At 50.1% G+C, this 14,095-nt stretch overlaps 1 protein-coding gene across 5 annotated transcripts in view; it reads right to left on the bottom strand.

Moving 5' to 3' along the window:
* Window positions 1-268: 268 nt before the first annotated feature.
* gon4lb (gon-4 like b) overlaps window positions 269-14,095 on the bottom strand; it is a 21,205-nt gene continuing 7,378 nt past the window's right edge. For 2 of the 5 annotated variants that reach the window (XM_017309677.1, XM_017309678.1), the window contains exons 7-30: window positions 12,447-12,542; window positions 12,172-12,270; window positions 9,453-9,584; window positions 9,150-9,378; window positions 7,951-8,052; window positions 7,841-7,881; window positions 7,661-7,743; window positions 6,997-7,255; window positions 6,713-6,799; window positions 6,369-6,555; window positions 6,138-6,288; window positions 5,908-6,058; window positions 5,716-5,832; window positions 4,803-5,642; window positions 4,511-4,730; window positions 4,273-4,421; window positions 3,719-3,916; window positions 3,252-3,395; window positions 2,868-3,167; window positions 2,294-2,377; window positions 1,107-1,227; window positions 748-1,033; window positions 566-668; window positions 269-487 (exon numbers count right to left, since the gene is read on the bottom strand). In XM_017309677.1, coding sequence (XP_017165166.1) covers window positions 374-487; window positions 566-668; window positions 748-1,033; window positions 1,107-1,227; window positions 2,294-2,377; window positions 2,868-3,167; window positions 3,252-3,395; window positions 3,719-3,916; window positions 4,273-4,421; window positions 4,511-4,730; window positions 4,803-5,642; window positions 5,716-5,832; window positions 5,908-6,058; window positions 6,138-6,288; window positions 6,369-6,555; window positions 6,713-6,799; window positions 6,997-7,255; window positions 7,661-7,743; window positions 7,841-7,881; window positions 7,951-8,052; window positions 9,150-9,378; window positions 9,453-9,584; window positions 12,172-12,270; window positions 12,447-12,542 — 4,293 coding nt within the window. In that variant the 3' untranslated portion in view covers window positions 269-373. The remainder of the gene's footprint in view (window positions 488-565; window positions 669-747; window positions 1,034-1,106; window positions 1,228-2,293; window positions 2,378-2,867; window positions 3,168-3,251; window positions 3,396-3,718; window positions 3,917-4,272; window positions 4,422-4,510; window positions 4,731-4,802; window positions 5,643-5,715; window positions 5,833-5,907; window positions 6,059-6,137; window positions 6,289-6,368; window positions 6,556-6,712; window positions 6,800-6,996; window positions 7,256-7,660; window positions 7,744-7,840; window positions 7,882-7,950; window positions 8,053-9,149; window positions 9,379-9,452; window positions 9,585-12,171; window positions 12,271-12,446; window positions 12,543-14,095) is intronic. The other 3 variants (XM_017309679.1, XM_017309680.1, XM_017309681.1) reach the window with 3 other exon arrangements.

Below are 14,095 nucleotides of genomic sequence, written 5' to 3'. Positions count from 1 at the left end.
ATATCTGCAGCAATGTGAGGGGTGTACTAACTTTGGTGATGCACTGTGTCTACAAACTGCTCATTTATGGATTAGCAGCTTCCTGGAAAGTCCAAATTACAAACCGAGAACCGGGGGAACAGAACGGCGCCGGTCCCTAAACGTTGTTCCCATCTCCTTCTGCTACCCACAATGCATTGCAACCTCAACATTAACCTTTAAAAGGTCATTTCATCCATAATAAAGAATTTGTGGTCGTCTACAATCAGAGTAAGCAAATTCACACCACGCTTTTACAAAAAGTTATTTATTGTTACGAAAACATCAATTTGATAAAAGCAAAACCTAAATATTCAGATTCACAGACTGATCCTTCAAGAACTGCTCTGATTGGTCAGTCTGCAGTTTCATTGGCTGTTGGGTCAGTGGGCAGAGCTTCTTCTTCTGGGGTGGCGTGACGAGCTGCAGTCCGAAACAATCGCATCAAATCCCTAAACCTCTGAGACACCTGAGAAGAGGTCAAAGGGTCAAAGTCTGAAAACTGACTGGCCAATCAGAGAGCTGCATGGAAATAACAGCGAATTACCTCACTGGGAGTTTTGTTGCCAAGCAGATTAGAAATGGCCTGAAAAGCATTCTGATTGGCTCCTTCCTGCTGACACATTGTCAATATGACACGATCCGCTTCCCTGAAGAAAAACAAGAATTACTGAGAAAATATCTGAGGAGGCGGAGCCAAACGGGGGCGGAGCCTAACTGGAGCCTCACCTGGTCCAGAGGATCACCTTCTCTCCACTCGCAGTCAGAGAAATGTTCTTGGCACAAACGGGGAGGTCAGGAGGAAGGCTGGGCCGAGGCGAGGAAGAGGACGAACAGATGGGAGCGACTGAGGAAGAGGAGGTGTCGGCGGTGATGAAGGCAGCCGGCGGTCGGAGCTCTTCCTCTCTCCTCCTCTTCACGGTGGGGCTCTCCTGCTCTTCGTCATTTAGCTGCTCCTCTTCCTCCTCCTTCTCACCAGTCATAGGAAAACTTTCCCATGATGCACCACTCTGATCTGTTGACCCAACTGATAAGGTCAGAACACACCTGGGTCAGGATCAGGCCGAACAGGAAGTGACATCACTCACCTGGCCGGGGGCTGCCGGGACCCCCCTTCAGCTGTGTGTCACCTGGCGGGTCGGGGGCGGAGCCTATCTGGGCGTAGAGCGGATCCAAACTCTTCAGAGCTCTGGACACACCTGGAGAGGTCTGGGAGGCAGCAGACAGGTGGGTCAGTTTCACCCTCACCTGCCAGACGTCACCTGAGCGCCGCTAGAGTACGGCTCAGAGGTTAAAGGTCACAGGATGAAAACGTCACAGAGGAAAAACGGAGTGAAAGAAAGCCAGACCAGAATAATCAACATCAGATACAATGATCAAACTCCGACCAGGCTGAGGCCGTCAGCCTGAAAGGAGCTCAGGGTTTCAGCACTTTTCAGTTTTCTGGAAGTTTGTTCCAGATCTGTGGTGCGTAGAAGCTGAATGCTGCTTTTCCATGTTTGGTTCTGGTTCTGAACCAGCAGGTTGATCCAGCAGCAGCTTTTTAATCCATTCAGTAATTTATAAACTACCAGCAGTTTACTGTGGAACTGGGTGGCGTCTCCATCTTCCTGGTTTTAGTCAGAACGCCAGCAGCAGCGTTCTGGTTTTTTAGCCACTTTACACTGGAACTGGAAGTCGATTAAAATATCAAAAATAAACAACAGAAAAAAAACTCATGAAATCAATTATGAAGCCTCTGTAAACAACATCATCCTTCAAAATAAAAGCAACACAATGAAGACTTTATCATCCAATTTTTGGTAAAAAGGGAGAAAAGAGAAAAAGTAAAAACTGCAAATGTAAATTATTGAGCTTATTTTAATTGACCATCTTATTTATTGCGACAGGCCAATGCATTGATCAGTTTCCATTGATCAATCAGGAACATGACTTAGTCTGACAAACATCTTCATCTTCATCATCTTCATCAGCAGCTCTACTGCCACCATATTTGATGCTCTCTGAAACGTTCCTTAGAGGCAGGACTCAGGTCAGAGCCGCCCTCTAGTGGTCACTCAGCTGAATAACGTTTTAAACAGAACAGAGACTTGACGTCACGGACTTTGTTCGTGACATATTTACGTGCGGAACGGAAACATAAGACGCTAAACCAGCAGAACTCGATCTGAGAACCTTTATTGATCCCCAGCTGATGACAAATAAGAGAAAATATTTAAAATTTAATTAAACTAATTTTAGCTAAAAGTCCTGTAACAGTGTAAAGGACTCAGACCTTGTTGTCATGGCAACGAGAGCATCGTTTCCTCCGATGTCGGCTGATCGATGCATCGTGACAGAGGCAGAGCCAATCAGAGCCCTGCAAACACAAACAGCCTTTAAACACAACCTGCTGATGATGAAGACTCTGCACCATCATCATCATCACCCTCAGGGGTTCTATGGTAGAATGATGATGATGATGAAGTCACTGGATCATCATCATCTCCAACAACCAATCAGCAGCTTGGGTTTTGTCCGTCTCTGAGCCTCTAACAATCTTCTTCTCCTGCTGTTTCATGGCTGGCTGACTAATGCTGATTATTTTCTGCCTCCTGGTGGCGCCACCTGCCTTCAGGGTGGAGCAGCAGCCTCTGCAGGCATGTGGCGCAGCAGGCAGTGCTGCTCCACCCTGAAGCTGTTTCTAAACTCCTCCTGTCCACTAGGGGGCACCGATCCTCTAACTCAGACTCTTGGGAGGAAGTTTAATCTTTGCTAACGTCAGCAGCAGATTCAAGTTTTATAAATTAAAATCAGGCTGTTTTTGAAGGCCAATCACAGCCTTCGGTCTCTGTGACATCACCAGGCACCTTGTAGCTGCGGTGAGACTCCATTTTCCTCCTCTGGCGCCGGCTCCTTATTGGTGGGATTTTATGCCCCTCCTCTTCCTCCTCCAGGTCCGGCAGCGTCACTTCCTCGAAGCCGTCTCCGCCTCGCGACACCTGGCCGTTGGCTCCGCCTCCCTCCGCGCCGTCTCCTTCCTCCGGCAGGTGAGCCTCTTCGAACTGTTCGGGCCGAGCCGCTGGTGGCCGCAGGTCGTCAAAGAATACCCAGAATTCAGCCTGTAGGTGGGTGTGGCCTCTGAGCAGCGCCGCCATCTGGACCTTCAGCTGGGAGGAAGGTTAGGATTATGGAACCGGACCGGAACCAGGACCAGAGTGGAACCATGTGAGCGGAACCAGAAGCTCATGTACCTCCTGGATGTGGGCCGGGCTGAGGTCGGGTYCGGTCTGCAGGGCTCGGATGATCTTGTGGTAATGAGTCGGATTGTCTCCGAAGCTGATCTCAAGTTGCCGCAGGAAACGCCTGCTCCGCTCGAACGCCTGCTGCTCCTCCAACTGGACCGGAACCAGAACCAGAACCAGGTAGATCAGAGACATCAAGCTCTTTCAATGTAGTGATATTTATTAAGTTTTAATAATTTAGCATCCAAAGCTCTGCTAAAAGCTGCTTTGTATTTTAAAAAACTGAATGTAAATCGAATGTAAAATTTTCCTCAGAAAAATGAAAGATCAAAAGCTGTTAAATCTAAATTAAGTTGTAATTTGTCTTTATCTTTATGTTTCTGTGCCAATTCTGACATTTTACATTTCTTCATTCCTGCCTGATTCTGTCTCAGTGCTGCCCTCTGTGGGTGGAACCAGGTACTGCAGGCACTCACCAGCCCGCACTGCAGCGCCTGCTCAGGATGCAGGAATGCAGCAAAGTCCCGCAGCAGGTCCGTGTGTTCTCCCAGGACGCAGCGCAGCTTCCTGAACAGACTGGTCACTTCCTGTCCGTCTCCKGCCTGTTCAAACTCGCCGAGCAGAGAAACGAACTCCTGCACCTGCTCAGGTGAGTCCTGCAGCGCCTCGAGCACCTGGACAGCATGACATCACAGAGAGCGGTCTGGACCAGCAGCAACGCGGTCCTGCAAAGTTCTGGTTCAAATTAGTCGCAGAAAAGGCTTAAATAATTTTAATGGCAACCCCTCCCCTGCCTACTGCTGGTCAGTTGGCTGAAAGGCCGGTCTAGCGGCTCCAGCTCAGGTTTACGCTACTTATTCTGCTAACATTTTAGTTTTTAAATGAAAAAATATTTACATTATTAAAACAGTAATGAGTTAATCTGTAAAACTTCCTGCTGCAGCTTGCAGGTGGTAACAGCAGCTGGATAACTGACCAATCAGAGAGCAGCACTTCAGATTTAATCCAGGTGTCGGATTGGGCCACCCACCCTGTTCAGGTAGCTCTGGGCGAACGCCGCGTCCTTGCTGTCCCTCAGCGGGTCATTGTCCAGCAGTTTCTCGTCATACAGCAGGGACAGCTTGGACGCGTCCTTACTGAGACGCGTCCTCGCCAAGCTGCGCAGCGGACGGCTGCGGCCTGAGGACAGACAGGGACAGAGACAACATGGCCGGTGAGGTCGGGGGTCTCGTACCGTCCAGCGCAGTCGTCCCTGCGGACGGTCTCACCTCGTCCCCGCCCCGCACCCCGCCGTCCTCGGGGTGTCTTGTCTCCGGATGGCATATCCTTGTCCAGGCTGGTCTGGAAGCTCCGCCCCTTTGCTGGCTCCTCCCCCTTCGCCTCATCGTCCTCCTCGTCCTCGTCCTCCTGTGAGGACGGGTCGTCCTCCGAGTCTCCGTCGCAGAGCCGCCGCTCTGCCGCCAGCCAGGTCAGCTGTTTCATTGTCTCCTGTGGGGGACACCGCTGTTGTCATGACAACACGGCCGAAGTGGTCGCCGACCCACCGACCTCTGCCCTCACCTGTAACTCAGGAACCGACAGGACGGACTCCTCAGACGCTGATGACATCACTTCCTCCTCGTCCTCGTCTTGGGTTAGGTCGTCGAAGTCTTCTTCCTCTTCCTCTTCGTCATCCTCTTCCTCCTCTTCCTCGTCGTCGCCACGACGATCCTTGTCCCCATTGTCCTCTCTCTCCCCCCCCCTGCCCTCTCGTCCCCCATCCTCATCATCCTCCTCTTCCTCCCCATCTCCGTCCAGCTCCTCCTGCTCTCCCTCGTCCGCTGTCCTCTCCTGCCGCCCCCCCTGCACCGCTCCTCCTCTTCCTCCTCTTCCTCCTCCTTTTAGACCGACTGCCATCTTTGACCAGACCTCCTCTTCCTCCTCTTCGTCTCCTGCGCTGGACGAGAACGGACTCAGTGATGATGAAGAATTGCTCTTGTCTTCCTCTGGAGGATGGACACAGCTCTCTGGTTCCTGCTGTCTGATTGGTCGGAGTACGTCGGGCCCCGCGGCATGCTGGGAGGAAGAGGAAAGGGTCCACAGCTGCTGGGCTGCTGCTGAGCAGACCATCGTGGGGGCTGATTTCTGTTGGACGTCCTGACGCAGGGAGAGGGAGGGGCTTGGACGAGGGGCAGCCAATGGGAGCGTTCTGCTGCGGCTGATTGGCTGCCCTGCTGGGGCTTTGGCGAGCGGCAGCAGAGATGCATTATGGGCCAGCGTGAAGAGGCGGCGCTGGGTGCGGCGGGACACCTGGGACTTCCTGCCATAGGAGGGGTGGAGCCTGAGGGCGACGCCAGGGGGGAGCGACGGGGGGTACGGGCCGGTGCCTCTCCTGGTCCTCTGGATGATCGATTGGCTGTTCTACAGGGGACAACCATCACAGGTGAGCTGCTAGCTACAGAAAGGTACAACTGGCTAGCGGGTGACCTCTGACCTTCAGCCATCTGGGCATGGTGGAAGTGTCTCTGTCCACTGGGGGGTGCTGGTTGCCTGGACAGACCCTGCTGCAGGCGACGGGCAGCGGGGGAACAACGCCTTGCGTCACAAACACCTGGAGGAAATGCAACATCAGAGACCTGTGTTGTCATCATTCCTTGGTGACATCACACAGGCGTAACAACATCACCTTGATCACGCCGTCCCGCGGCGCTCTGGGGCCGCTCATCTCCCGGATCCGCCTCCTGAAGTCAGAGCAGCTCCTGCACAGCAGGAAGGAGCTGATCAGCTGGTCAGCCTTCAGCGCCCCCTGGAAGTGCTTCAGACCCAGAACCGCCAGCCTGCAGCAAGCCATCATGGGAAGAGGGTTACAGGACCCGCTGAAACCCGCTCTGACCTGTGACCCACTCTAATCGTTACCCGTCCTCTCCGGCGGTGTAGACTCTGCGTTGGTGTCTGCTGAGCAGGGCGGGGTCCAAGCTGCAGACAGGAAGTAGCTCTGGGTACAGGAAGACGGGTCGAGTGGCGAACAGCCAGGCGGCGTCGGTGGGCAGCAGCGGGAAAGCGTGACCTGAATCGGACCAGAACCAGAAATGACACCCAAGAACTGGAACTGTAGCTGAGCGGTCAGAACCGAGACTTGAGTCTTACTGCTGGTGGTGGGAGTCATGGTGGGTAGCAGCCGCCTGGAGGCTCCAGAACCAGAACCGCAGGGCAGACTGGGCCGTCTCTGATCCACCTCCCGCAAAAGGTCCAGCGCCCCCTGCAGGTTACACGCTCTGAAGTGGCTGGGGGGACAGAGGTCGTCATGACAACCAGCAAACTGCTGCAACTCCTCCTGCAGGACGAAATGAGTACTGATGTGATCCGCTCCACTGAAACATGGTCTAACCTGACGGGAGACATCGTGAGGGACAGAGACAGGACCGTCCTGGACACAGAGACATTAAGACATCAGGGCCCTGAATCCTGCCTTACAGGTCCACTACACTCACCAGGTAGCGTTTGGTCAGGTGTGCCTCGTGGTTCAGGGCGTGGACTCGGCGGCTCAGCAGGTGGACCTGAGTCAGTAGCTGGACGTGCTGAAGGACAGAACCATCAGAGGGTTAGGGTCCATAAAGTTCTGCTCTGCTTCGCAACTTAACATGATTCTGGTTCTCATCACTTCTGGTCCATTTTTTCCCATGATTACCAATGGAAATGAAACAGAACCAACCCCAGAGGAACCACGGACCCGGTCCACTGAGGAGTTAAACTTTGATGGTTTTAGAAGACGTACCTGTTGCACCTGCTGCTGCAGCTGCAGTTTCTGGGTGTGGTCCAATCGGAAGGAGGGACCTGTCTTGGGGGCGGGGCTTAATCGGAGGGCGGGACCAGTCAGGTTTCCCAGGACGATGAGTGGAGGGCCGGGTAGACCCTTGGTGGTCCTGGGATGGTTGGTGGTGTCCTGCAGAGCTCTCCTCTGCTGCACGGCTTCGTACTGTTTCCGAACCGTCTGCCGCCGCTCCGTCAGCATGCCGGCTAACGGAGCCTCAAAGCTAAAGACGGCAACAAAACAATGAAGCTCTTCAGAAGTGTCTGATCTAAACTAAAACACCATCGGCTTCAGGCTGGATCGGATCTGATCAACCCGGGGCTGAAACTGATGGAAATAAAGTCAGCAAACCGACTTGTGAACCCGGGTTCTGGGGAAAACAGACCCGCTAGAACCTGAGGCATCAGGATGTTCTCCTCTTTGCTGAGCTCTTCTCTTGGCATCTTTAGTCAGAGAATCAACAGAGGACATTTCTATTCCTCCTGACCCAAACGGTGCCAGCACTGCTCTGCCGGACCGTCCCAACAGGAGGACCCACCAACAGATCCGACCCAATTGGACCTTCTGGCAGTTCGCCACCACCTCAGACATTCAGGAGGAACTGTCCTCTCCTCAAGCTGAAGCTCACCGTAAAACCTGTGGGACGTTAAACTTGGGCACTGATGGGACTTCCTGCTCCTCCTCCTCAGCTGGAAGCTCTTCCTCCTGCAGCTACAGAGGACAAACCAGTCAAAGCAACATCTGGACGGGACCAAGGTCCACTCTGCATGTTCTCCAGAACCAGAGCAAGGAAACCAGAAAAACACACCGTGTCAAAGAGTTCCTCCAGCAGCTCGTTGACCTCCTTCTCTGGAACAGAAGACAGAGTTCAGATGGAGACCAACCGATTCACAGCACCACCCCACCCTGAACACCTACTGGTGATCTGGACGGCTCGGTCCGTCCGGTAGTCCTCCCGGTCCGGCTCATCCAGGTCTTCCAGGAAGTTGTACTCTGGGTCATCGTCATCATCAGCTTCCTCTGAAAGCAGCAAGATGGAGTTAAAGGGACGGATCGTCAACCATCCAGTCTGGTACAGGTTCCACACATCGTCCCTACAGTCGTCCACCGAGGACATGTCCCACTCTGTCCACTGCTGTGAGCAACACCTTCAGGCAGATAAGGCAACCGTTTGCAGAGTACAGAAGATTTCTGACAGAACATCTCCTCAGGTCACCTGAAAATTCAGACAATCGAACCCGCAAAGGTTCAGATGTTTCCATCAGAACTGAGACCGACCTAAAGGCTCCTGGACGGTCGGGATGACATCATCAGTTTCATTCTCTCTTCGTGCTAAAATCAGATTTACTGATTAAATGCGACCACAGTCAGACTTGTGTGTGAACAGTTTCCAACCCAAAAGTGACCATTAGAAGAACGTAGCCATCACCCAGGAGCCCCCTGCTTATTTAAGTAAAGATGGCCGCCACCGTCTACTGATGGATTTTAAAGTTGTTGGGAGCTGACAGCATGGTGACCCGATCAGAACCAGACGAAGGCAGCTGATGAAACGAAAGCCCAGCTAACAGCAACGGCCTTCAGTGGAGCACTGACTGCAGCTTCTGTTTGGATGTGGAGAAAATGCCGTTCAGCTGCACACTTTGAAAACTATCGGACAGCTTTTAGTTCCACACATGCAGCGGCGGTTTCTGATATGGGCGACATAGGCAACTGCCCGGGGCGGCATTTTGTGGGGTGTGGCGTCAGCGCCTCCCAGCCCACCCCCGCACCTCTCCCACTTCTTCCCTCTGCCTCCCTCGGCTGTCAAATCGCAGTCAGACTTGTGTGTGAACAGTTTCTGACCCTAAGGCGACCAGCAGAAGAACGTAGCCCAGGAGCGCTCCTGGGGGCAAACATTTTAGAAAGATGGCTCGCCCAGGGCGCCAAACAGGCTGGGACCGCCTCTGCACGCATGGATGGGGAACCGATTCGCTAGAGCTCAGCTCGCAGCATCTGGGTGTGAAAACAAAACGTCCTGCGACCAGGTGACGGCGGGGGTGCTAGAAAGGTACGGCTACAGCAGACTCTGCCCAATACTGCGTCACTGAGGAACCCTCAAAGATACCATGACCTCTGACCTTCCGGACTAGGCGCCAGGAGACCCTGCAGCCACTCGGTCCAATGACGGTCCTCCAGCTGGGCGGGGCTCTGGTCGTACATGTCGGCGGTGATGTCGGGGGGCAGAAGCTCCGCCTCTAGGCGGTCCAGAGGAACGTTGACCAGAGGAAGCTTGGAGCGTGTCCGGAATGCCAGGCAGCCTTCATCACCGCCATCCTCTTCATCGGCCACTGGCTTCCTGTCCAGAGGCTGAGAGAGCGAGGCGGGTGAGAGGCAGAAGGGCAGAAGGGAGCTCCGAGACAAAGAGGCAGGTGAGATGTTACCTGGTCATAGGGGTAGGCGGAGCTACAGTCTAGCTCCGCCTCCACAGCGTTTAGCCTCTCTAGGAAAGAACTGTCAGAGGAACCATCACCGGAGGAGCTGCTCACCTGGTCTGTCACCTGACCTGCAACACTCTGGACAAAAGGTCGGAGGTCAAGTATGACCTTACATAAATTTAACTGCAACCAATCAAGTTTATTTGTGCATCACATTTCAGCAACAAGGCCGTTCAAAGAACTTCACAATATAAAAACACAAACATACAAAGTGAGAGAAACAGCAAACAACTGAAACATCACATTTTCAAATTGTTACACATCAGATTATTGATCATTGGATTTAAAGGAACTCAGGCTTTTGGCTGTTAGCTTATTCTAGATCTGTGGTGCATAGAAGCTTCTCCGTGTTTAGTTCCAGTTCTGATGAAGAGCAGAACCAGAACCAGAACCAGCAGGTTGATCCAGCAGCAGATCAGTGATTTCTTAACTACCAGCAGTTTAAAGTCTCTCAGTGAAGGACTATAGAACTGGGTGGTGTAGAACTGGAGCTGGTAGAAGGCTGACTTTGGAACCATCTTTAAGTGGCTCTGAAGGGTCAGGTCAGAGGTCAGAGGTCAGAGGTCAGACTGATCTCTGGTATCCAGCAGGAACAACTGAAATTGACTCCAGATCTACAGATCTAGAGTTTCGTCTCATCCACACATTTCTCTAATCTCTGTTCAGTGATGGATGGGGTCAAAGGTCACCTGGTGATATAACTTGAGCTGTGTATCATCTGCGTCGTCATGGTAACTGATCTTATTTCCTGCTGTAACCTGAGCCAGTGGGAGCTTATAGATATTGTATCAGAGGGTCCTAGACTAGAGCCTTGGGGAGCCCCACATGTGACCTCTGACCTCTTGATGGGACGTTTCCTATTGAAACAGAAAACCCAGTCTGGAACCAGTTTTCTGGACAGGAGAGTCCGACCCAGTTCTCCAGTTGGTTCAGTGGCATGACCAGAACCAGAACAAGCTCTGTGGTTCTTCTACCGTCTGTGTTTATATGGATGCCAATGAAGACTTTGACTAGGCCAGTCCCAGTGCTGCGGTAACCATGGAGACCAGACTGAAAGCGGCTGGTTAACTGATTGTCCAGTGACGCTGCTGATGAACGGAGGTTGGAGATGGGCTGAGATTCATCCAGACCAATTCCACCAGTTTGATACCTGCTGTGTCTAAAACACCTGATCCGAGCCGAGTGTTCTGATCCGATCACTGAAGGCTGGATTTCTGAAAGAAAGCGGTGGGTCAGATATCCAGACAGCAGGAAGAGGAGATTCACTGATCTATAATTTCTTTTAGGCTTTTATCGTTGAGTGTTTAAATTGAGTCATTTTTTCTGCATGTGTTGTTTGGCTGCTACTGCATTTTATGTGGATGTGCAGATTAATTTTCATATTTTTATCATTTTCTCTGAAAATCCATTTCAGGTGTTTCAGTCTGGATTCTATCAATGTGGCAAATAAAGCCTCAAATCGTTCATGTCTTTATGATTTGTGTAAAGAACGTTTCCATATTTTAGTCTTCAAAGTGTTGGAAATATTAGTTTAATTATGTTAATTTTAATGATGTTTAACTTTAGTGAATGTTGGAACATTAGATTGTTTTGAGTCTGCCTTAATTTAAATTAGATTTAGATTTAATGAATACATGACTTAATCAGTAGAACATTTTTCTTAGATATAATAATCACGATTTGATTAAAGTTAGTCTATGCAGTAGGGTCAGGGTGATAGTAGATCATAGTCTTAACACGGTAAAAGTCATATATTCATCTGAAGGCCAAAGTAGAAAACTAATCAGAAAATATAAAGTGTAACAGATTTTTGGTATTGAAGCTACACATGTCTGTTTTATAAGAATTTGAAGATATTATATGAAACGTTTGCTAATTTTCATAATCAAATCTGCTGTTTGATCCCCTGGGTCAGAGGTCAGAGGTCAGGAGAGCTCTGTGGGTTCAGGAACCAGTTTGAAATTAGAAACACGGACAGCTGATAAACTTAGTAAAACGTTTGATCCACATTCAGATGATGGTTGAATCAACACTGATATAGAGTCAGTTATGGTTCAAACGACCACTTTCAATTTCGTTTCAGGTTCCAACGTAGATTCAATGTTTCGACACGATTCACTCATATTGTTACTGCCGTCTTTGTGGTCTCACTTTTACACACGACATTAATGGACCTGGTGACAATGAGCAACAGGAAGAAAAATGATTGTTTCTCAGCAACAGCTACAGTCTTTATTCGTAGGTTTCATAATAAAGATGGCAACTTTGACCCTACAGCAGACGTGTGGATTTCTCCATGGAGACACAACCTTCACTTCAATGGGARCGATTGTATCTGAAATGTTAGAGTGGGAATGATCTACCAGCTCATCTCCATGGTTACAGATGAAAGGCGAGGAGGAAGAGTATAACTACTAACTGCTGTGTTTGTGACAGCAGCCGTTTGTCTGAGCTGACAGATAAATTATTGGCAGCGATAGAAACGATCAGACAGGATGACTGAGCATCATCATCATCATCATCAGTTACATCTCAGCTTTTTGCCTCTGTGCCTTCAGATTTCTCAACTTGGACATTAAAAACTCCCACAATTGTTAAACAGTCAATCGATGCAAGTGACCTGCAAAATACGGGACAGCAGGTCAGGGGTCAGAGGTCATAGTACCTCCTGAGGTTCCCGGATCTCCTGGTCCAGATGTTCAGGTGGAGAGCACAGGTGCATTCTGGGAGGCGAGGCGAGGCTGTCGGCGTCACTGAGAAACATCTGCATAAAGGATGTTAGTAACCCATCGCCATGGAAACTGTTTGATCTGTTGTTATGGTTACACTTGACAGTCATTGACTGTAAATGACCTTTCAGCCCTAATTACTGTGGTACCATGGCAACCCCTAACTCTCCATCCCATAATATAGAGGAGAGGCGCTGACAGACTCACTCACCTCCTCAGTTGTGTCCTCCTCCTCTTCATCAGGACAGTACTCTTCATCAGAGGAGTCTTCATCTTCCTCAAGGTCAATGTCAACAAACTGAGGAGGCTGCAGAGAGACGGGTAGAGAGAGAGAGAGACGGGTAGAGAGAGAGAGACAGGTAGAGAGAGAGAGAGAGAGAGACGGGTAGAGAGAGAGAGACAGGTAGAGAGAGAGAGACGAGTAGAGAGAGAGAGACGGGTAGAGAGAGAGAGAGAGAGAGGCGGGTAGAGAGAGAGACGGGTAGAGAGAGAGAGACGGGTAGAGAGAGTTTGAGTTTAAAATGCCTTTATTTCTCCCTCCTTATGTCAAACAAAACATTAATATTAACTCAAAGGAAAAACTAAAGATGCCTCATCCAATGTACACGAAACATCATTAATACTCCACTTCCTGACAGAGACATCAATAATCTGTCAGCTTAAAAAACTCCACAGGAATCCTAACGATCATCAGTCTGACATAAAACACCAGCATCATCTGTTTGATTCTTTTTGCTTCTCCTCCATAACCATGTGGCCAGTTTTGCAGTCCCAGAAATAAAATTCTAAAGAATGTGAACAGATTTCTTTCTGGCACAATACTGGAAATAGAAACACAGTTAGAAAACTGTTCATCAAACCCACCAAACAAATGATCTAGAAGAACAAAAACAGGCTTCAATCTTCAACATTCAACAAATAAATGAGATAAAGTTTCATCTTCAGAACAATAACAACAGGAAACACCAACGCCAGGATGAAGGTGAGCCAGATACCCGTCTGTAGCCCCATGCACAACCCTCCACTGGGGGTCACCCCCCCGTTTCTCAACAGGGGTTTGTACAGGAACCGCCAACAGCCTGGGGTAGAACTGGAGTCAAAAGACTCAAGCCACTTCGAAACCCTCACTTCCGCCAGAGCGTAAATTCAGCACCTTCACACAGACATGATACTAAACTTTCTTCCTCAGGCCTTCAAAACAGCCCAAAGGAGAGAAAACAACAATCCTGGCTCATCCGCCACTGATCCGCTGCAGGAGACGATCAGGGAAGGAATGAACTCATCATCCCATTGGTCAGATACTGTTAACAGCCAACGCTCTGATGCAAACTGGCAGAGATGCACATGTTTCTTCTTTAATCTTAATGCGAGTCTGTTGGATCGGATCTGAAGACTCTCCATCAGACTGTCCATCAGACTGTCCATCAGACTGTCCATCAGACTGTCCATCAGACTGTCCATCAGACTGTCCATCAGACTGTCCACAGGCAGCTTCATCAGGTGACACAGCTCCACTCATCCTAGATCTCAGCGTACCAGATGAGAGGAGCTGTGACGAGAAGAAACTGTTTTCAAACAGAGGCTCTTCAAAAACCCACATTCCAGGTGTTGAATCCACAGAAACCCGATTCAGTGATTTAGACCAGGAAGCATCAAAATGATGATTTTAATATTTTAAACGATGAAACTGAACCACATTTATCCTCAATAAGCTGAAAAACAGAGAAAATAAACTCCATGAAGGTGAAACTCATTTCATTCTGACTGCAGAGAAAACAGCTGGTCAGCAGATGGACCCACCAGGTTCGGTTCTGATCAGGTCCAGCAGCAGCTGGTCCAGGTGAGCCGCTACCTGAGGAG

This window comes from Poecilia reticulata, linkage group LG16, assembly GCF_000633615.1.
Source record: "Poecilia reticulata strain Guanapo linkage group LG16, Guppy_female_1.0+MT, whole genome shotgun sequence".
Lineage (NCBI taxonomy): Eukaryota > Metazoa > Chordata > Actinopteri > Cyprinodontiformes > Poeciliidae > Poecilia > Poecilia reticulata.
Note: the sequence above shows the minus strand (reverse complement) of the source record. Positions and strands in the feature narration are given on the sequence as shown.